General features: G+C 38.7%; 1 protein-coding gene across 2 annotated transcripts in view; it reads left to right on the forward strand.

Annotated features, from left to right (window-relative positions):
- LOC141016298 (epidermal retinol dehydrogenase 2-like) overlaps positions 1-21,024 on the forward strand; it is a 62,066-nt gene extending 41,042 nt beyond the window's left edge. The window contains exon 7 of one of the 2 annotated variants that reach the window (XM_073490581.1): positions 17,526-21,024. In XM_073490581.1, the coding sequence (XP_073346682.1) occupies positions 17,526-17,622 (97 nt within the window). In that variant the 3' untranslated portion in view covers positions 17,623-21,024. Of the gene's footprint in view, positions 1-1,438; positions 1,655-17,525 lie in introns of those variants that run through there. The other variant, XM_073490580.1, reaches the window with a different exon arrangement.
- The last annotated feature ends 971 nt before the right edge of the window (positions 21,025-21,995 follow it).

The following is a 21,995-nucleotide window of genomic DNA, read 5'->3' on the forward strand; positions in this document are numbered from 1 at the left end:
CATGACGTTCAACCAGCATGAACTTTCCTACAAGCTGATGTGTAAATTATACTAGTGGAGTGAAAATAGTGGGAATGTGAGCGAGTTGAAGACAAGGTTTTCAGACTGTTGTGGAGCTTCTCCCCACTCTGTCAGTTGAGTCCTCCACTGGCTGTCAACATTCTGCCCCATAGACACCAATGTAAAAATCTGAAAAGTACTAAAAAATGATGCATTTTTGATGCTGAAAGTTGAATTGATGTGAGAAAGCCCTAATCTTTGTGAACATTCCATTGTTTGAATGATGTTTTCTATGTGAATGTATGAGGAGTGGGAATGAATGTTTTCAAAGTGTGGAAAAAAGGTGATGATGTAGGATTTTTAAACATTCTTCTTGAATGGGGAAAAATGACCAAAAAACATTGACATCTCTGATATTATGAATAATGTGAATGAGAAAAGTCATAGCACATCCTTCCTCATCATTGAGCTGAATATTTTTGTTTTTATGTTTTGAATTGAGTAAGTATGTTGAAAACTGTAGAAGGAGTTAGGGGCTAAAAAAAACAGACCGGGAAGAATAATAATATTGAAGAATCCCGTTCGTAGAAGAACATATATGTTGCTTCCAGCATTCACAACCAATTAGGTGATTTCCAACAATACCAGAAAGAAAAATGTCTTCTAAATTGCTATTGAAAATCATGAATGAAAAGACATGACATAGAGGTAAGATAGGAACCAACATTTTATAGAGCAGCAGTTGTCAACCTCATTTTTGTCAGCACCCCCCTATTCATTATCCAGGTCCTTTACCACCCCATCAGATAAAATATAGGCAGTGTCTTCCCTGATCATGATGATCTGTTTATGATTCATTTAAGTAAATTAAAATTATAATTAAATGTATTTGTCATTATAGAATTTTATTTTTGTATTTATTTATATTCTTATTGTATTGTTATAATTTTTTTTGTAATTGTTATTTTAAGAGGAAAACACTCCACAATAAATACCAACTGACACAGTAAAGGCCATGTTCGTGAAATTTTATAGATGACCAAATTTCGTTATCTTATTATAAAGGTAATAACCAAAAATGTATATTTCATAACATTTTAATATTTTATACACACAAACAATCAATCAGTTCTCTACATTCAAAAGTATTGCTCCAGCACCAAATGCCCCTGGGAGCAGAAACACTGACCTAATGGATGTATGAGAAATTATTTTAAATTTTGAGGGGGGAAAAAAACGGCACAAGCGATATCAATGGCAGAACAAAGGAGGTATCCGGTATCTCCATTGATATCAGTCCACTTGACAGAGATGATATATATTGATGAATTAAAATAATGAATGAACTGTTTTCAGCTGTGAAAGAAGTAAAGTCAGAGTGGAACATTTTGTATATTTCTTCCTTGCCCTCATGCTGTCCCTCCATCATCCTCCTCAGTGTTCTGCAGTGGAAGTTGACCTCCCTCATTGGCTCTTACCTGGGATTGTCTGAAACAGACTGCCGCACTAACCCCAGACAGCACTGCAAACTGCAGTAGCACACATTCAACATTATTACAATGTTTTTCTGAACAATTTCTGTGCATCTCTGCCTATTAAATGGTTATCACAGCCATCAAATGGGCTACCAGGGCTACAGTGATGTTATGGAAAATGGTGTGTGTGTCTGTGTCTCTGTGTGTGGACATTAAATTTTTCTATTGAGTGTTGGTGAATGAGGCAGCAAAATGTATACCATATTAAACATATACCAGGGCGCCAGACTTACTTGTAGCCCTGGTGTTCTTTGCTGAAATTTCATGAGCACCAGCGCCATTTAAATGGACAAGCAACAACAGCAACATTCATATTTTCTCTCCATAAATTGTACTGCTGATAATGCTTTAGAAATAAATAGATAATTCAAAGAAATAACAATATGTTCAATTAATGTTTAAACTGCTCTTTTCCCCTTACGTGTAACACACAAGTTTTTGTGCTGGTAAAGAGGACTTTGTTTTGTTTTTTATACATTTATTATCATACATATTCGTCCATTATTATTTTCCTTATGATGGATCATTTATTATGCTATCCCTATAAAAGACTAAAAGAGGTATTGTGTATGTATTATGTATTTAAGAGGATTTTTTTTAAGTGTCCCACCGAATCCAACAGACACCAGGCTCAGACATAAGGTAACTGCTATTACTGCTGTGTACAGTGACACTTGGGGGCTATTTGTACAAAAGTGATTTGGTTAAAGCTCTTGATTAAAAAATAAATCTGAGAGCTAGAGACCGCTCTGAAATATCAGATAATAAAAGAAAAGGATTTGCATTTTCTGAAGAAACTATGTGGGATTGTGGTTGATCTGCTGATATCTGCTGCCGTGCAATGCATGCAGTAATCCATAAACTGGAAGAAATAAATTAATCACAAAATTCTGCACTTAGAGATCTGCGACCAAAGTCAGCCAAATTGAATTTGTTCTGTACCGCCACCTAGAGTTGATTGACATCACCTTTCACAGCAGCACTGGCGATAGATGTCTGATGGTACGAACCGAATTTGGAGAATCATGCGTTAAAGAGATATGGCGGCATTTCATTAATGACCACAAGGTGGCACTACTGCCCTTAAATTTTCTCACGCACATGCTCATGGAGAAGTTGTGTACCAAACTGGGTGGGTTGTTTTCTTTTGTGATTTTTTTTTTTTTCTTTGTTCCTGTGGCAGCGGTGGCAAAACGTTACGAGCAGTTTCTGTTTCAGAAAGCAGGATTAGTGAAAACCCTGAGTATGTTAAACCTGAGATGAGGGAAACTCTGGATTTTCCGTTATAGAAAGAGAGAACTTAAATTCTGGCTCAGTTACTGCAGTAACTGACGCTGTAAAGCTAACCTGCTCACTGGCAGGTTTTCTTCAACAAACTCTGAGTATCTCTCTGACTCCTCCCCTCCGGCTGACACAGCATTTCATTTCTGCTGAAAATGACTGTTGTTGAGATCAGTCTGTCCTCGTTGATGTAAGACACAGCCAGCCATTTATCCTCAGCACAGAGGAACATCTGTTGTCCTTCATTATGTCATTGTGAACATTGAGACAGCTTTTACCCTGCACTGAAACTTGTACTGTACAGTCATTGAAACAGTAATGAAGCTTTAGACACAAACTGTAAGACACTTATCAGTCTACAATAAACTGTCCTGTTGGGATCAGTCGCACTGAGGAAACATTCCTATCAGAAATATTTAGTAAATGTTGTTTAAAGTGAGTTTTTCATTCACATCATACGTCAGCATTTCACTGTCTAAGTTTAAATTTACACATATTGAAATATTGTCAAATTTTTAAATGTAGGTAAGTAGGCTGGATCTCTAAACATGTACTCCGGTTGAACCTAGTCATATTTTCAAGTGCAACTCCACTGAATCATTATCACTGGGTCAGAGTGTATCTTATATTAAAGACCCATAAATAAGTTTTATTGGAGCAAATGTCAATCCTTAATATCAGAATCAAAATAATAACTTTGAAGAAGCTCTCTATATTTTGACACAAGGACACAGCTCATTGCAGGCATGTTAATACAGACAGGACATCAATAACCGTTTGCATGACTTCACTCATGGTGCCAGAATGTCTTTTACTACAACAGCTGTAATCTATTAGAAACATTTGTAGAATTGGTGTGAAGAACAGCGACACAAATTGGTTGACAGGTAACATTTGTGGTGATTTAGAGCACATTTAGACACGCTTGACTTTGGCTTATGGCCTCAAACACATTGTCTCAAAGTATGCTGGGAAACTCCACCCACTTACCCCCAACACACTACAATAACTATTCCTTTTGAGCCATATTTTCATCTTCAGCTGCTACAACCTGCATTTCCTCGCTGTCAGGTTACATTTAAAAATGTAATGTTGACAAAAATGCAGTAAAATTCCAGCTCTGTCATCCATTAAGGAAATTTAAGTTTGGTGAATGATGAATGTGGATCATGCTGAATTGTGAATAGTTTTAACTTACTGACTACTTTCTTCACTCCTGTTGTTTTTTTTAGATAAAAGTCATGGTCTGCATTTGCATGTCTTCGTGTTTTAGCTCCACTGCACTTTATTTACCTGTTGCCATGGTGAATCACACCATCGGAGCACCATTGATAATGGCTTTTTCTCTCTCCTCACCCATGCACTTAGCTCAGGCTGAATGTACTGAGACTTGATTGAACTCATTCTGATCCACTGTTCTGGAACTGAAAATCCTGAGTTTCCCATCTCAGGCTCAGTTAACTCAGAGTTTGTTAAGCCTCCTTTCTGAAACAGGGCTCAGGTCTTTAATATGATGATTTCACAATGATGGTTTTAAAAAACACTCACAGGGGGCATATTTGCAAGCTGCACTGGTGCCCCTAGTTATTAAATTTCAAAAAATTGTCTTAAGACGCGACACAATGGTTGCAGTCTGGAGCCCTGTGTACTACAGCCAAATGTGTTACTTATCTTTGGTTACACAGCTGTCATCTTCCTTGACAATGTGCAAGTCCTGTTTTATTTTGAGGGTGCTTAAAGGGGAGTTCTGGATTCTTTCATCTTGGATCTTATTTTCAGCCATCGTTTCTATCAGGTACAATAACATTACACTCATCAAAGTAATTGCTGAGATCTGGAAACACAAAGTGTAATAGCTTAAGAAACACATTTAGTCAGGTTGTAAGCAAACCAGCAGTTTATCCAGACTAGTTTATCCAGTTTATTCAGATTATCTGCACCACTTTATTTGTCAATAAAATTAAGAGTGAGCACACTTGGAATGTCACCAATAACACTAGGATTATCCCAAATTTAAACTGCCATACAAATCTGGTAAAAAATAAATAAATAAATAAATGAAATGTCTCTGTCCAAATTAAAAGTTAATATCTCTCTCAAAACTCTGAACTGTTGCACAACCTGTTGTCCTCTGAGTGAACGAGACAACTGTCTTTGTTGGAGGAGCAGTTTTGATTCAATAGCAAATATGGATTGTAATGATATAAATAATGAATAAAGGTATGGCTGTTTTCTTCTTAAAAATGCCACCTGCTTACTGCAAAGTTACTAGGACAGTGACTCTGGAGTTGACTGGGAGCCGAGGCAGTGTGAATGAAGGGAAGCACATCAGGTCTCAAGCAAAACGAAGAAAAGGCTACATGATATACAGTGGTGGCCAAAATTATTAGAACACCAGGCATATTTAAGAGGTTTCAGTTGTTTTTGTTGAATTGGCCGTTAAAATACCCATAAAACGAATGAAATATCTACAAAGTCATCATTATGCTCTATAAACCATAGAATAGTGCCATCATAAGGTGATTTAGGTCATTTTCCTTACAAAAAACAAGCTAGGCCTATTTCACTGTCAATGTCACAATCATGTTCCTTCACAGAAGAAGCCAAATTACTTGTGTAATCATTGTCAGGTGCGATCGTGGTTAAATTGATGGTGATGCAAGAGTCTTAGGACACAGCTGTGTGATTCTTTTGAATGTACAAGGCCTATCCTGCTCATTAAGTGATTGGTAACATCAGGGTTTTGTCACTGAGGCCACACCACCAATTGGTATAAATTCAAAGCCTCTAGAAGTAGTCTTGAAGCACATGTTGCTCTTTGAACATGGCTAAGGTGAAGAAGGAGCTAACGAGTGAGCAACGGGTTCGAATAAAGGCCCTTTGTGATGCTGGCTGGAGTTACCGCCGCATAGCCTAGGACTTGAGATACAGTCCAAGCACTGTAAAGTACACTTTAGACCGTCATGATGCCACCGATTCACACCAGAACCGAAAGGGGAGAGGTAGAAAAAAAAAACTTTCAGACAGACAAGTGAAGCATCTCAAAATTCTCAGTCTTAAGGACCGAAGAAAGACCTCACATGCTTGACGAGATCAACACCACAATGACTAATGGTGCAACAGTGTCTTCAAGAACTGTGCGTTGAAAACTGGGAGAAGAAGGACTTGTTGGCAGAATAGCAGCAAAGAAACCATTATTGAAAGAGAAAAATAGAGTGAAACGCCTGAAATTTGCTAAAGAACACAAGAAATGGACAAAGGAAGATTGGTATAAATTGTGGACTGATGAGTCACAGTTTGGCAAGAGTGTATGTTCGACGGAGGGAGGGGGAGATATAAAAATGAGTGTCTCTTGCCAACAGTTAAACACGGAGGGGGTAGTATTATGGTGTGGGGTGCCATTTCTGGAATAGGTGACTTGGTGAAAATGTCATCATGGATAAGAAGTACACCACGACATTCTGGTGAGGCACGGAGTACCATCTGGGAGTCGTCTTATTGGGCCTGGATTTATTTTCCAAGAGGACAATGACCCTAAACATTCTTCTAACTATTGCCGGAACTACCTGCGACAGAAGGAATCTGCTGGAACATTGAAAATGATGGTCTGGCCCCCTCAAAGTCCGGACCTCAACCCCATCGAGCAAATTTGGGGCAAGTTGAAAAAATAAACTGGACAGATCTATTGTACATTCAAACGAAAGCCTTTGGCTTGAGTTGCAGAAGGCATGGGATAACATTAGTGTTAAAGTTCTCAGGAAATATATTGACACTATGCCAAAGAGATGTGCTGCTGTAATTGCTGCAAAAGGTGGACATACCAAATATTAAAGTTAAAAGTGGATAAAAACAATAGGACTCACTCCATCTGATATTTGTTGTGTTCAGAGCAACAATCTGCATGTTTCATTAACATTATGAAATGAAATCATGTTTTGGAGGCAAAAAAAAGGTCAGTATTTTAAGATCTGTCAGGTGTTCTAATAATTTTGGCCACCACTGTAAATAATTATGTGTTAGTTCTTATTCATCCCACCTTGATTTATTATTATCATATAAAAAGTGACAGTCCTAGTAAATGGCAGCTCCAGTATGTTAAAGATGAAGGAAGACGTGAGTCTGTATACTGTGATTAATGTTTGTTTAATTAATTAATTAATGTGTGTTTTGTTTGACTTATTGTCTAATACTTGTGTACTTTGTGCATTTGTACTTTGCATCTACCTCAGAAGAGCTTTTGAGAGGGATCTTATCACTAGTTGAGTATTGAACTTACTAACCCAAACCCTATTGATTTATGGGGGAAATGCGCTGCAGAACAGAGCTGACGCAGTGGTTTCTCTGACCTTGGACAGTTTAGTGTGTTTTTAACCCAGGGACAAAACTGAGCCTGTTGTGTCATGAAGAGACACAGCTGGCTGAGGGACTGACTTTGAAAGCTATGTGGGGTTTGTATTGTTTGTATTCACACGGTTTCTTGTACAAGGGAATAAAGATGTTCCCACAGGCAAATCAGTTCACAGTATCAAGTCTGTTTTCAGTGTGTCGCTCCGGGTGCAGTGCAGTGTGTCAGGACTCAGCAGACGGGTTCTCTAGTTTGGCAAAAGCTTGTTCAGGTTTTGATTGAATGTCAGTGTCAGTTGAAGTAAGCTTTGTTATTTTTCATGCTGCTTTTCCAGTGTTGCTCGAGTAACTTCAAGCAAGTTAACAACTAAACACTAAAATGTGCCTCATTACTTTACCTAGTAGGTATTCAAAAGTGTTTAATTAATCCAACAGAATTTTACTTGATGAGCACTGATCTTTTCACATTGGCCTGTAGTTGATATTACACAGCCAGACTTTTCCTAGATTACCCTTAACATACTTCAAGAAAACTGACCGAAATCAAGAACCCAGTCCTCTACAGTTGCTTTGGAGGTTGCACTGAGTAAAATCTTTCCAGTTCCATTCTGTCTCTCTAGTCTTTGCTTTTCATTCCATACTTGATGCATTGAATGAGCCTGGTTGACACCGTGTCTGCTGACATTGAGCACATTCAGGATAAACCTGAGCACAGGCAGTTTTGATAAATGAGTACATGTAACCTGAGGCCATCACAGCTGGACCTGTTTTGTAGTTTCATCAGTGTGCAGTGCTTCACTGAGCGGTGCCAGGACATACAGACCTTTTTCAATTTTCACTTCACCTCTAAAAGCATTTAGCTTTAGTCTATTTCTCTTCTCTAGGCATCCCCCATTTGTTGACTTAATTTTTTTAATTACACATTAAGAGTTCAGGGCTAGGTTGATTTATTCAAACAATATTTTTTCAGAAGCAGGGAAAAGCAGGAAAGGAGACAACAACAGGACATTAAAAGCAACCAGCACCCAGATCTAATAAATCACAAAACTTCAGGACAATATAGAAATAACTGACCAATCAAACTCACTATATGGGGGAACAAATGAGAAGAAGTTTGGATGGGTCAAGTCAGCAGGAGATCCCCGAGGCTGACTGAGCACACGATAGGTGCTGGGCAGAACCTAGTGGCAATCAGTGAACGCATATGAGACTGTACATCTAATCTTGAGTTAATGTCGACCTTGGGCTGGTGCAGTGTAAAGATAATGGCAGCATCCACGCTGTACCTGGTGTGAATTGGAGGCTCTGCATTTGCATCACAAATTCCAAAACTGTTGTTTTGGGGTTTTTTTTGTTGTTGTTTTTTGCGTTGACATTGACATTCTGGTTTCTCTGTGCCATGGTGATCAAACAGAATGTAGTCACAACTCCCAAGTGACGACACCTTTTTTTCATCCATCGTTTTTCCATCTACCTCATCTCATCTTCACTCAAAGTTGTAAGGTGGGAGAAAATATTATCTTTCAGCAGATCAATGAAGGTGTGGAGGTATAGAATTATTACTATGAGGTGATTCAAGATTTAAGAAACAGATTCTTTGACATCATTAAAATAATTGCTAGATGTTGTGTTTAACTAGCTCTGGGAGGAAACAACTCATAATATGTTATTTTAGGAATAGTGCCAAAAAATCAGGGCTTAACATCATGCACCATCACCCAGAAGCTAAGTGTTCCTGACTGGAAGCATCACAAACTGGCAAGGTTCATCACGGCCCAGGACAGGAAGGCTCTACAGCGAGTGATTAAAACCACCAGAACATCACTGTTACCATCTACAGACCATCAGTGGCATCAGTGAAGTGAGACGTCTGCACAGAGCCCAAAGATACTAAGAGACAACAGCCACCCAGCCACAGTCTGTTCACCCTGCTGCCATCTGACAACAGATACAGGAGTACCTGCTGCTGTACCACCAGACTACAGAGCAGCTTCATTCCTCAACTCGTCCTCAACACTCATATCATAAAAATACGTTTGTTTTTTCTTGTATAGCCCAAAGGGACGATAACTTCCATCTCTTTGTCCAACTCTGTGTTGTAGAAAGAAAGAAAACAAAAGAAAGTAGAGCATTAAACTCCAGCTGTGGCCCAAAAGCCACACTGCAGCACATTACAGCGAGCCAAGTCTGATTAAAAGAAGAGCTTATTTCATCTAAATTCTTCATACGTACAGTGTCCATATTAGGCATGTCATGAGTTCAATTCTAAATCGAAATGATTTTCAGTTTTAATATTTAAATCAAAAGCAGAGAATTAGCAATCATCCCAGTTTGTTTCTCTCCACCGGTGCCGAATAGCACGCATTTGAAGAAGAATAGATAACACTTCAGAACGACACAGCAAGCTCAAGAGCAGCCTGCAGTGTCACATTCAGACTCCTGTCCTGTGTGCATGAAGACGATCAGGTGACTGGTACAAGAGGAAACTCTGACAGTGTCGCAGATGGTGGATTTGCTTTTTCAATTTTTATTGTTTTGTTTGTTTTCTGTCTTTTGTTGCTTATTTTTGTATCATGAAGGCTGGTATGTTTTGGTTGAACTCTAATCAAATCAAAATGAAATCAGTTTTATTTATATAGTCCAAAATCACAATCACATCGCCTCAGTGGGCTTTACAATCTGTACAGTGAATGACATCCTCTGTCCTTAGACCCTTGATTCAAGTGAGGAAAAACTTGCCATGTTGAGAAAAAAACCCTTTTAACAGGGTTTCTTTTAACTTCAGGAAGAGCCACAGAGGAGGGATCCCTCTCCTAGGATGGACAGACATGCAATAGATGTCGGATGTACAGAACAGAACAACAAAATCACAGTTTACAAGTTGCATTGACAGAATATCTGAAACAGTTTATATAATATATGCAAAATGTGTGGATCCAGGAGCTGACTGAGCAGGACCAGGCATCACCAAGTGGAGCCCGAGCCACACGACCTCCTCTCAACCGTGGTGACCTGGAAGAGGACAGGACACACAAGATAATTAGCAGTAAAACAGAGAAGATCAGAGTGAAGAGGCATCACATTCTAAAGAAATACAGATATAAGGAGATAGTAAAACAGAGGAGAGCAATGATCTAGCAGAGCCCAGGGTGTGACGATCCATATGCATCAATATGTGAGGCAGCAGGAGCCAGGAGAGGTAGATGGTCCCAGAGGCCTGTGGTCCATCAGAAGGGAGCCTGAATGAAAAGAGAGGAGGAGGAGGAGGAGAATCAAATATTATTTGATCTTTCCTCAGGGAAGCTAGGGTTACCAAGCTGCTGTTGTGAAATACTCCTATCTTTTTAACTCTCTGGGGTCAAGGCCGTTTGGCCATTTTTGATTACTTTTGATTTTACCTTTATATTTCACTTTAAAAACAGTTTACCTTGCCTTGTTTGGTGTCATTCTTTTCAGCACAACCTCACATGTGTGACTTTACAGTTATTTTTTCATTTTGACATACTGTATTAACACATTGCACCTTAAATCACACAAAAAACAAAAATCCGAGTAGGAAAAGGGGTGTCATGTTTTTTTTCACTTGCAAGCACTTTCGCTTGTGAGCACTTTCCTGAGAATAGCCCATTTTTACCATTTCTTCCTGCACCAAACACGCACAAAATGCGACGACAATATTCAGGAAAAAGCATGGCATAAATTATTTATCATAAGTCTGGTTTTACTTGGCCTATCAACACAATTTAAAAACTGGTATATAGTTTGAAGCCCGCACTCTTGACACAAGTTGAATCGAAGAGTTTGAAAATATGAATGACAGTTGTCAGGGCATAAAAACAATGATCTGTTGATTTTTATTAATACAAATGCAATAGTCTAACAATGGCAGAGCTGTTTAAATTGAACATTTAATCAAATGGTGATGTTAAGATCAAAAGTACATTTGAAGCCTGAATTTGGAGAGTCGTGACACCCCTAGTCCAAATAGAGAGGTAAATAAAGGTGGGTCGTGGTCCTGGTACTAACATGTAGCAGAGCTTAGATCAGGCCCAAAAAATCAAGCCTGACCCTACCCGAGCCCGTGCACGTTGTGTCCGAGCCCGGCCCGGCCCGACACATTAACTGTAATTATGAGCCCGAGCCCGATTTAAACCCGACAATTTTTTAACACGTGGTGTAACAGTCAGAGTTATTCAATGTTGCGCCACTAGGTGGCGCCTCCTTTTGTTTAGTGGGTAATGTAACCTGTACAATGAAGAAGAGCAGGTGTACTTCCGCTCCCCATGAGAAAGGATACCACTGACAGAGCGAAGACTCCCCATTTTATTTTGTCTTTATCTTGTAAAGTGTTGGTGCAAGAACCTCGGCCTGTGTTTGTTTGCGTTTATGCCTGTAACATCTAGTGCCTTAGAGACCTGGCATGGTATGGTCAGTATTATGAATAAAAGTGCTGTGCAGAAACCCCCACATGTTGCCTGCCGTCTCTTGAGTAACCGGAGCCACCCACACTAAAGTGGACCATCACCTTCCCCTTCACCAGCCCACGTTACAGTGGGCTGTTATAACTGACGTTCTCAACTACAATTCCGAGGTGTTTGAACTACAGAAATCTGTTTAGAATTATCTTAATGAATAATGCAACAAGGACGAAGCATGTAAACTGCGTTGTTTGTTTATTCAGAATGGAATGGATCGCAAATGAATAAAGTAATGATTAAAAAAAACACAAATGCTTGATTAAGGGCCCAGCCCGGCCCAGCCCGGCCCGAGGATAGTGGCGGGAAATATCAAGTTCGGGCTCTGGCTCGGGCAGAGAATCTAAACTCTAATGTGTAGCTGAGAGGGATTTCTACAATGCTGGTGTTTGTACCAACACAACTCCTGTGAAACGGGCAAGGATCTTGTTAGTCTGAGTAGCTTCACAGTCTGCTCATGCTGGTACTATGCAAGTTTCAAGCCAGATACTGTTCTACCTGGATGTTTCTCTCACATGAACAGAACAGTTGATGAATGAATCAATAAAACAAGGGATGGATTAAAAGTACTTGGTTGGATTCATAGATGTGGGAATAAAATTGCTTCACACCCAGAGCACATCAGGTGATAAATGCAGAGCTTGACTGAGTACAGACCGGACAAACACACAGCAGAAACAGCAAACAGAGACATAATGTAAGAAGTAAATCAGCCGGCTGAGTGTTTATGACCTTCAGGCCTCAAGCTTCCTGTTATTCAGCCACGGCAGTTGGAGTCATTGAAGACCATCAGTTTTATGGAAACACTGGGTGTCATTATGACAGTGGGCACAATTATCTGACTAGATATATCTTATGAAGCATGATAATGTTCCTGTCAAGAGCTATTTTTTACCTGATTTTTAACAAATCAGTTGCAAGTACACACAGCATCAGCAAGAATAGTTTGATTTTGTACTTAGATTTTAGATGATTTAAATAATTAATAATAATCATTTTAATTTGTCTAGCCCTTATTTAACCAGGTTCGTCCCATAGAGATCAAGTATCTCTTTTACAAGTCAGACCTGGCCAGGATTGGCAGCAACACAGTTAAAAACAGTAAATTACAGAAAAACACCCTAAAAAAATCAGATAAAACCTTTGCACTCAGAAAACCTGGACTCACCATAGCTTTAAATGATCAATCTGTAGGTTTTCGAAGTTAATGCTGATTAAACACTTTGAAAACCCCAGGTATTTAAAAGTAGATACCAACGCCATTTGTTGATCGTTTCTAGCAACAATATTCTTGGACACTGCAAATCTTACTGTTTCTTTTTCCACCGGCTGTGCCGTGGTGCGGCAGCAGGCGTCTAGTTTTTTCAACAGAAGCGGACTGTAGCCGCATCAACCTGCACAGAGGATATCGCGCCAGACGGGAAGTCAGACAGTGGAATGGCATAGCATCTGGTCAATTTTCAAAATAAAACACCTGGTGCTGACTTGGGCTCTACAGCACAACAAAGTAGGAAATATTAACAATAAACACAATTAAAACAGACAAATAATGAAATGATTTTACTTGGTAGCCAACCACAGTAGAAATCAAGAAGAAATGATGAAATCAACACAAACCGAGCATTCACCAACATCAGGCAGGTGTGATGCTCCGCTCCTGAAACACTCCCAGTGGGATATGAAGTCACGCTGAGAACAGAAAGAAACAGTGTCAGCCGCCGCAGGTAACAGAGACTCGAGGCGGAGCTGAATAGCCTGGGTGCTGTTTGTGAGACCGACTGCCTGTTCAGTACCATCAGTCCTCAGTCCACAAACCTCGTGCACCACAGTGAACAAAGGCCTTCTGATTGCTAGGAAAGAGGTCACATCTCTGCTTGATTTCCTGAGAACCTCAGTGACAGTGATTGATCAGTCATTGTCTCACTCTGTGCAGTCTTCCTTTTTTAATCTTTCCATCTCATCATTTTCCCTCCCTCCTCTCTAATACTCACCACTTTCATAGATCATTGTCATTCCTCCGTTCTTGCTCTTTACTTAGCATTCCTGCATTCTCTCTTTCATATTCACATTATTTCATGATTATATTTCTTTTCCACCCCGTTCTCAATACGGCCCTGTTATCCATGTTAGTGGTGAAGGTAAACATTCATAATAACTTTATTTATTAGCACTTTTCTAAACAAGAAAATAATCATGTTACATAGATGTATGTTTGCAGTTTTTTTAATACAGTAACTTCTATTCTGTCTGTTTTACAAACAGCTGCACATGAAGAACAAGCTGCAGTCTGTATTTATACTGTGTACTGCGTCCTGCTTAGAGTCACAGGAAACATTTCTACTGGTCAATGCGTTTCTGTTATTTATTCATCAGTTGCCTCTGTATTCATTGATATTCTGATGTGAAATCATCATTTAATAGCCCAGAGTATAGTGATGGTGTCTTTAAACGCTGTAGGCTAAATGTTCCAGGGAAAATTGAAATGATGTAACATATCAAACCCGACACTCAGGAATGATCAGCCTCATGTGTTTAAAACAGGTCAAAGAAAAGAAAACGCACCTACAATTGGGTGACAAAATACACAACTTGAGAGTGGTACTTGAGACTTGGGAGTAATACACTTCACTCTGGTATGAAACTACAGTGATGTGATGTATCAGATAATAAAGGGGTCTGTTGTCCTTGCTCCTCCCTCCTCACTCCTCAGTCCTCACTCCTTGGACCACAAATTAAAGCTTTTAAAGCTTGGAATGTGCAAGTGCTGGAAGTGTGCACCAGTGAATACCAGTGATACTGGCATGCTTCAAGTGTGTTTTTCCCAGTCTGGGTTTCTTCAGGATTTGCCCGTCATAGCTGAGCTGTTTTTGTAGGTTCCACTGTAAAACCTGGAGTGGACTTTTCAGTTGTCTTCCTTTTTGTGTTTGTGAACTGGATTGGAACGGAACAAAATGGACAATTGACCAAGTGGATTGTATTCTGGGACATCTTTCACATACATACCAATTTTGAATTGAGTTGAAGTCTATTTGTTTTTGTAGTACTGATTTTTGGAGATATGTATTTAATTGCTTTTATTTGCTTTATTGTTTTCTATGGTTTGACCGAGCTATTTTATCTCTATTTCATAATTTTATAATTTTGCAATTCCTGTATTATTTCATATCACAATGTATACTGGGGAAAAGAAAGTATAGCAATGATATTTTTTCCAATATTGTGCAGCCATTCAGGGTGTCCAATTCTTCTATGAGCGTGACCATCCTTTAAATGACTGCAGTGTCCTTTACTGTTCATAACAGTTAAACAGACATAAAACTGATCATCTTCGAAAAGTGCCTCTACGATAAAAGGTTTTCAGCCTCCTATACTCCAAAACAACAATGAACAGCACTCTGTGTAACAACACGCTCAATAACCATAAAGCTGTACTACCTCAGGCTGTTTAAGTCCTGTGTGGATAAAATATTGTACCCCATACTGTAAGCTCTACTCTACAACATATACAGTAACATAAAGGCTATAGGCCTACAGTATGACAATTGTCTTTGCCTCTTGCACCACATAGAGCTTACTGTGGCCATGTATTATTATTATATTTTTTAATTATTAATGCACCAGGAACCTCATCCACATGGCCCCGACAGTCAAATCAATCATTGGGCAGGAAAGAGACAAGATAAGAGAGATGAAAAACATTTCCCTGGAGAACCATTCAGTTATTGAAGCTAAATATTTGTTTTCGGAAGTTGAATAATTAATTTTCATAGACAATGTTGTGTAACTGAAAGTTACAGCCTCTTACAGGCTTGGATGGACTTGAAGGATGGACTTGAAAGTCTCCTGATTTAATCATTAGCACAAAACAAAAAGAAAAATGCATCAGAAAATAGCTTCCTAACTACAATTACCAAAGTGCATTTCAGTTACAAACACCAGTCCGATCAAACTTGTATTGAATGCAGATAAAACAAAATATATGCTGCTCTGCAGAGGTTCACAGTTCTCTGTACATTTGCACTTTAAATGGCACAGTTGTTGAAAGAGTCTCACAGTACAAATAATTAGGAATTTTGATTGATCGCAAAATCACTTTTAGATCACACATGGACTCGCCAATCAGAAAACAGGTCTGTGTTTCGCAGACAGAGGATTGTGGGAGCAGTCTTCCCCTCAGTGCTTGATTAAGGTGATGTGATTTAGAGGCGTGCAACAACATCCACCCGTCCACCTCTAAAAGCTGTGTACCATTCAGCCCTTAGATTTATTTATTGATAATTCCCCCTGCCTACAAAATGTTTGTACACATGGGTTTTTTAAAAAGCCCAATTTATGCTCATAAATTGGTGTACCCACGTTTCAAAACCTTTTTTGTACACGCAACATTTATAAATGAGGCCCCTGGAGTACATCTTTTAAACTAGACAAACATTGCAGAGGCTAATGCTTCTGTTAGTGTCAACAATAAGAATCAGTTTCACAAATAGCTTGTAATGGAACAATATATTTGTGCAGATGTAAATAAGCTCTGTTAAATAATTGTTGGAGCCTCCCTGCATCCCTTCCTAAATCAGCCTGTTTTAGAAGCTTTTGGATGACTAAAAAGAATCCTCTGACTAACAATGAATGTCTTCAAAGATGGAGCAGAGACAAAGCTGGATAATGCAAAATTACATTATTAAAAGCTTGAATACAATGGCTTTCATGTAAAATGAACAGAAGGTGACAGCCAAGCACTATCTCCATTTGTGTGAGCTGTGTTCTACAGATGAAAAGCTTTCTAATAGAGAATAATGGCTCTGTCCTCAGACAAATGGACCAGAGAAAGAAAAAAGAACAATGAGAGAAGACATCCCAGAAAATTCTCTTGTCAAATGTAATCAAAGGGCAAAACTAGGAAGCATTGAGGGTTTTAGGCATACAGTAGTTTTGAGAAATAGTGTATTTTCATTTCCATTACCAGTCTTACTGCAAACATATTAGACATTTTAAATCATTAAGGTCAAGTGATGCAGAGCTGCCAACAGCAAAACACTCTACCATCTTTCTAGTGGAGCCTTCGCAGAGTCTGATGTGATGCTAAAGGGACAAGGAGGTGCCACAACTAAGCCTACCTAACTCTTAAAAGTTGGCTGTGATAAAAATACAATATGTTTACACATTGCAATATTGTGTCCATAAAGCTGATTTAAGACAAAACGGCAAATTGCATTTCTCAATAAAGAGTGTACCAAGTCTGAACATGTGTTTCTGGGAGTAGCAAGTTGAACTCATTACTCTCAGGACAGGCAGGACGCAGTGCGGGAGATGAACACAACCTCATGATCTTAGTGGGGGTGGTGATAAGCCAACAACATGTGTTCGATGTAGTCCAACATTCCATTCAGGGATAATCTGTGCAGGAGACATAGAGTGGCACATAATAACACAAAAATCCTCCAAGCACAAGTACAGGATGCGGTTTCCCCCAGAGAGCATCATCAACACAGTAAAGACATCTCAGATCTCATTGACTCAGTTTAGAGGAGGAAGAGATGATTAGTAGTGAGTGTATCGATTCAGGAGGAAAAAACAACTCCATCTTGGATTTTTTTTAAAAGGCATGAAATGATAAGATAATAAGGTGTAGCCATTTCTCAATATTGGTTTAAATTGCTTGTTGTTTTTAAACATGAGGTACATTTTCCTTCACATGTGCTGGTGTTCAGTTAGTGGCCATACTCATCTAAACTGATTTTTTCAATGATTAAGACATGTACTGAATATATGTAGGGTGCCAAAGTGCATAAAAAAGCATCAAAATAGAACAAAAGTGTCAATTCATCTACAGAGGTCCAGGGTAAGCCCCCAAAATGGCCAGCTAATTTCTTTGTTGTGTTTCCCTCCACAGCGTTCTCCCCATGAAGCTTGGCATTCTGCTGGGCCAGTATCTAGGAGCCTTCAACCTCATGGACACATTCAAGGGGCGCTCCAGAAAACAGGACTAAATGAAGGAAGAGGAGAATAAGAAGTGAAGGATGGCCAAATGGAAGGAGACATGTTTTAAAGCCGTCCACTCGACACCTAAGTTTTTCTTTATCTGTCAGTGTTGGTGTGATAATACTGAATAGGGCAGTTGTGGATGGATTGAATCTTTGAGTTTAATTCCTCCTTAATTTCAATGGATTATACTTGAATACAAATGGCTATTTATCTCTCAATATCTTGTACTATATATTATGTTGGAAGCATTAATATCCTTAATGTACTTGCTTTATTTGACATTATGGTTAGTGAAATGCAAATGTGTTTGTATTAATAATAATATCTCTTGCCACATATTAACAGGCAACAGAAGGACCCCTCCTGAAAGATTATGAAATATACATGTAATTTTGTATATTGTAAAAATCTGTCACCAGGTGCTCATACTCAGGAACACTGAAAGGCCGGTAGCCAATGGTCCAGACCACTCAAATCTCATGTGTTCAGACTGAACATGAGGAGAATTTTAATTTTATGTCATGATCCGAATCACCGTTACACTGCGCTGACAGCAGTAGTCACTTCTGGTTAGAAAACTGGCTGTTAATTTGCATTGTATGTATGCTGAAAAAAAATGTTTTTTTTCTCTTGTGATTTTCAGCCGTAACTGTAACATTTAAAGATATAGAGTTACATGTAAACATGGTGGTTCGACCTATTTCAAGTTTCTGCTCTGTAGGGCTGCACAATTAATCACAAAATAGTGGAAATCGCAATATGACTAAATGCAATATCCAAATCCCAAGAACTGAAATTATTTTATAAAGGCAAAATGTGTCACAAAACAGTGCTTAATGAAATGTTGTAGTTCTGCAGAGATGCTCTGGCCTACAAAGCTTTCTCTCCAGATGTAAAAAAACATCTGGAGAGAATTGTTTGGCAGAGAGAAACACCACATCATCCTGATTTTACTAGTTTTTCAATGACAATGAAAATTGGGTTGTAAAATGTAATCCTCAATAATAATCATGAATTATATGGCAATATCTGTCAATATAATCGCAATATCACTTTTTGCCCATATCGTGCAGCCCTACTGCTGCGCTTATTTCATGTACAATATTGCAATGCTATCGTCTTCGCTAACTTCACAACAGGGAGATCTCAGACTAGCTGCCAGTGCTCCTTCCTTTCACGTGTCCTTGAGCGAGATAGGCAGCTCCGCATCCATCAGCGTGAGAACGTGTGTGTGTGTGTGTGAATGACACGCAAAATTTTAAAGCTCTTGATGATGAAGGTTCTCAGTCATCCAGGTCATGGTAAATCTAGGTGCTGTATTGTAGGCAACTGAAACAAGTCCAGTTGCCTACGATACAGCACCTACAAGTTATAAAGCTATTGTTTCATTTAGGTAGAAATGCATTATATAAATCTAGTATATTAACTGACAGGTAAGACCTTAGCTGTAATAAACTAGCACTCTACTAACTAGCAGCTTACTAGCTTGCTATAGCTAGCTAGTGTGTGAGTCAGGCCCCTGTACTTTTCTTCTCGTTGCCACAATTTCTTCAGTTGGAGGGACTGAGCCTCAAATCTTTCACTCAAGCTGAGACATGTTCACCTTGTGCAGATCCATATTCACCTGAGTTAGCTATACACTGCACCATAGATTAAAGTCATTGAAGAAAGTTGATTAAGAAAATACAAGACTAACTTGTTTAAGCCGATGAATCACTTATATAAGAATGCTGACGAGGTCCTGCAAATGCACTGATTAAGTTCAAGTTCTGAATGGGTTTAATTCAAGATACTTATTCTATGAATGTTACTTAAACAGCTGATAGAAATACCCTAAAAATGAGGTCATAGTCTATATAGGCCCACTGTGGTTCCTGATTTATTTTCAAGAGTAAAAACGTTTCAGAAACATCCCACTCTCTGATTCTTTCACAAATCACACACTGTGTATCACAATAAAGATATTGGCTTTTGCTCCTTCTCTGGCAGTTACAGTGTTGCCATGGAAATGGCAGAGTAATATTTCTAGTGATAAGTAAGGTGTGCTGTCAGGCTGATGTAGGGGTGGGCGATATGGCAAAAATATCATATCACGATTTATTAAAAATAAAATCACGATTTCGATTTTATCACGATCTTAAATCAAAAAAAGAAAAACAGACAATTTAGGCCAAAGAACCTTTCTGAACAGATTTTAATTTAAATAGTTGCAGTTTTGCCAACATGTGCAAACAACGTAAACATACTAAAAGGTAAACAACACTGATAAAGTGCACTCTTGCAACATAAAAGGTAGCTTTCAATAAACATGAAAGTAAAATATCAATGAAGACAATACTGTTTGTTTTATTCAACACAGTCATTTTAACAGGATTTAAGTATATCAAGACACTAAATAGCTTATTGAAAAGGGTCCGTCAGTGGTCGGACTATCCGACGGGGGGGGGGGTCGCGGTAATTTGACCACTGTACAATTAGCGCATTTACTGTTTATTAGCGGCCAAGCGCGACCTATCCATGTGTGCGTGCGTGCGTGCGCACCCGAGAGAGGCGGCAGGTGGAGGGGCTAACTGGCAGAGATGAGAGATGGTGAAACGCTGTTTTTTTGTTTTTTTTAAAAAGCGACCAACTCCTCCGTTTGGCTTTCAGCCATGGCTCTGCATGCGGCTACCGCTACACACATAAACAAGGAGGAGGGTAAGAAGGCGCGTCACTGCACGACGTAATACGTTTGGTGCGTCGGTGCATCAGCATAGAACTGCAGTTTATAGACTGTGCCCTAGACGATCCCTACGATCTCTGCACTTTGGCAGATCGTCTACACATTCTAATCCTTCACGATCTAATATCGTCATATCCGCACACCCCTAGGCTGATGTGAGCACATTCTAAATGTCAAGTTGACCAATCAGGTGTCTTGGTCAGAACTATTTGTATAATACCATGTAATCACCATATTCGAAACATATCTGCATATCTTGTTTGACTTTAACTTTGCTTTAATCTAGCATTGTTAATGTATGTATTTTTTTTTGCCTATGTAATTTCCAGTGTAATTTTTAACTGATTGCCATCAAATGAGTGTCTGTAATTTGTAGAATTTGATATTTTCATTTTCAACACAAATTATGTAAGAGACTGTAATTACTGATATATCTGTATTATATAGATTGCGGTTAATAGTATACACATGCTAGATTAATCATGCTAAAAGTTGAATAAACTCATACAGGCAGTTCTGGAAACATGAAAAAGAATGTCAGAAATGTAGAGATTGTTTTAAGTATGCATCTAAAGGTATATTTGACTACATGTGTGTTTTCAGAGCTATCTCACAGTGTTTCAATGTAAACTACCTGGAACTGTAATTTTGGGAATTCTTATCAATACATTTTCTTAATTTCAAATATTTATTTCTGTGTTTTGTTCTTGTTCAGCACAATAACTTTATCATTCTTTGAGTACACTAAAACAATCACAGTCTCATCACATTATCTACAACCCTGATTCCAAAAAAGTCGGGACACTGTGTAAAATGTTAAAGTTATTTTTTAGCCATACAAAACAGCACAAAGACAATATAATTGATGTTGTAAATATATCCGTGGTTTGAATTTGTCAAATGAAACAAGTTTCAAATAGTTGACACTAGACCAACACCCAAAAATCACATATTTGGAACATTCCACAGGTAAATTGGTTCATCTGTAACAGGTGATAATATGATTGGGTACCAAAGGGGCATCATGGAAAGACTCAGTTGTTGACAAGGATGGAGCGAGGTTCACTGCTTTGAGAGAAAATGTGGGCAAATAGTTTTAGAACAATGTTTGTCAGTTGACAGCTGTAAGAAATTTAGGGATTTCAACATTTGCAATCCATAATGTCATCAAAAGATTCAGAGAATCCAGCAAGATCTCTGCACGTAAGGCCAAACCTAAAATGTGACATGATTAAGGAACACTTTGGAAAACCATTGTTGGTTGAAACAGTTCACCACTGCATCTATAAATGCAATTTAAGACTACCATGCAAAGCGAAACCCATATTTCAAAATCCAGAAACGCCACTGACTTCTCTGGGCCCAAGTTAATCTCAAATGGACTGGCACCAGGCTGAAAAGTGTGCTGTTGTCTGCATTTCAAACAGTGATTGGAAATCGTGGACACTGTGTCCTTCAGGCTAAAGAGGAAACAGACCGTTAATCAGTCAATCATTATTCAATCAACCCCACAGCAGTAATAACAGCTTTACTAATTGAGATATGAGCATTAATAATACTAAAAGTATGGAAATAATAATAGTAATAATGATGATAATGATGATGATGATAGTAGAAGTCAAGCAGGACCACAGCAGCAGGGCCAACCACCATCCA

Source organism: Pagrus major, chromosome 21 (genome assembly GCF_040436345.1).
Source record: "Pagrus major chromosome 21, Pma_NU_1.0".
Classification (NCBI taxonomy): Eukaryota; Metazoa; Chordata; class Actinopteri; order Spariformes; family Sparidae; genus Pagrus; species Pagrus major.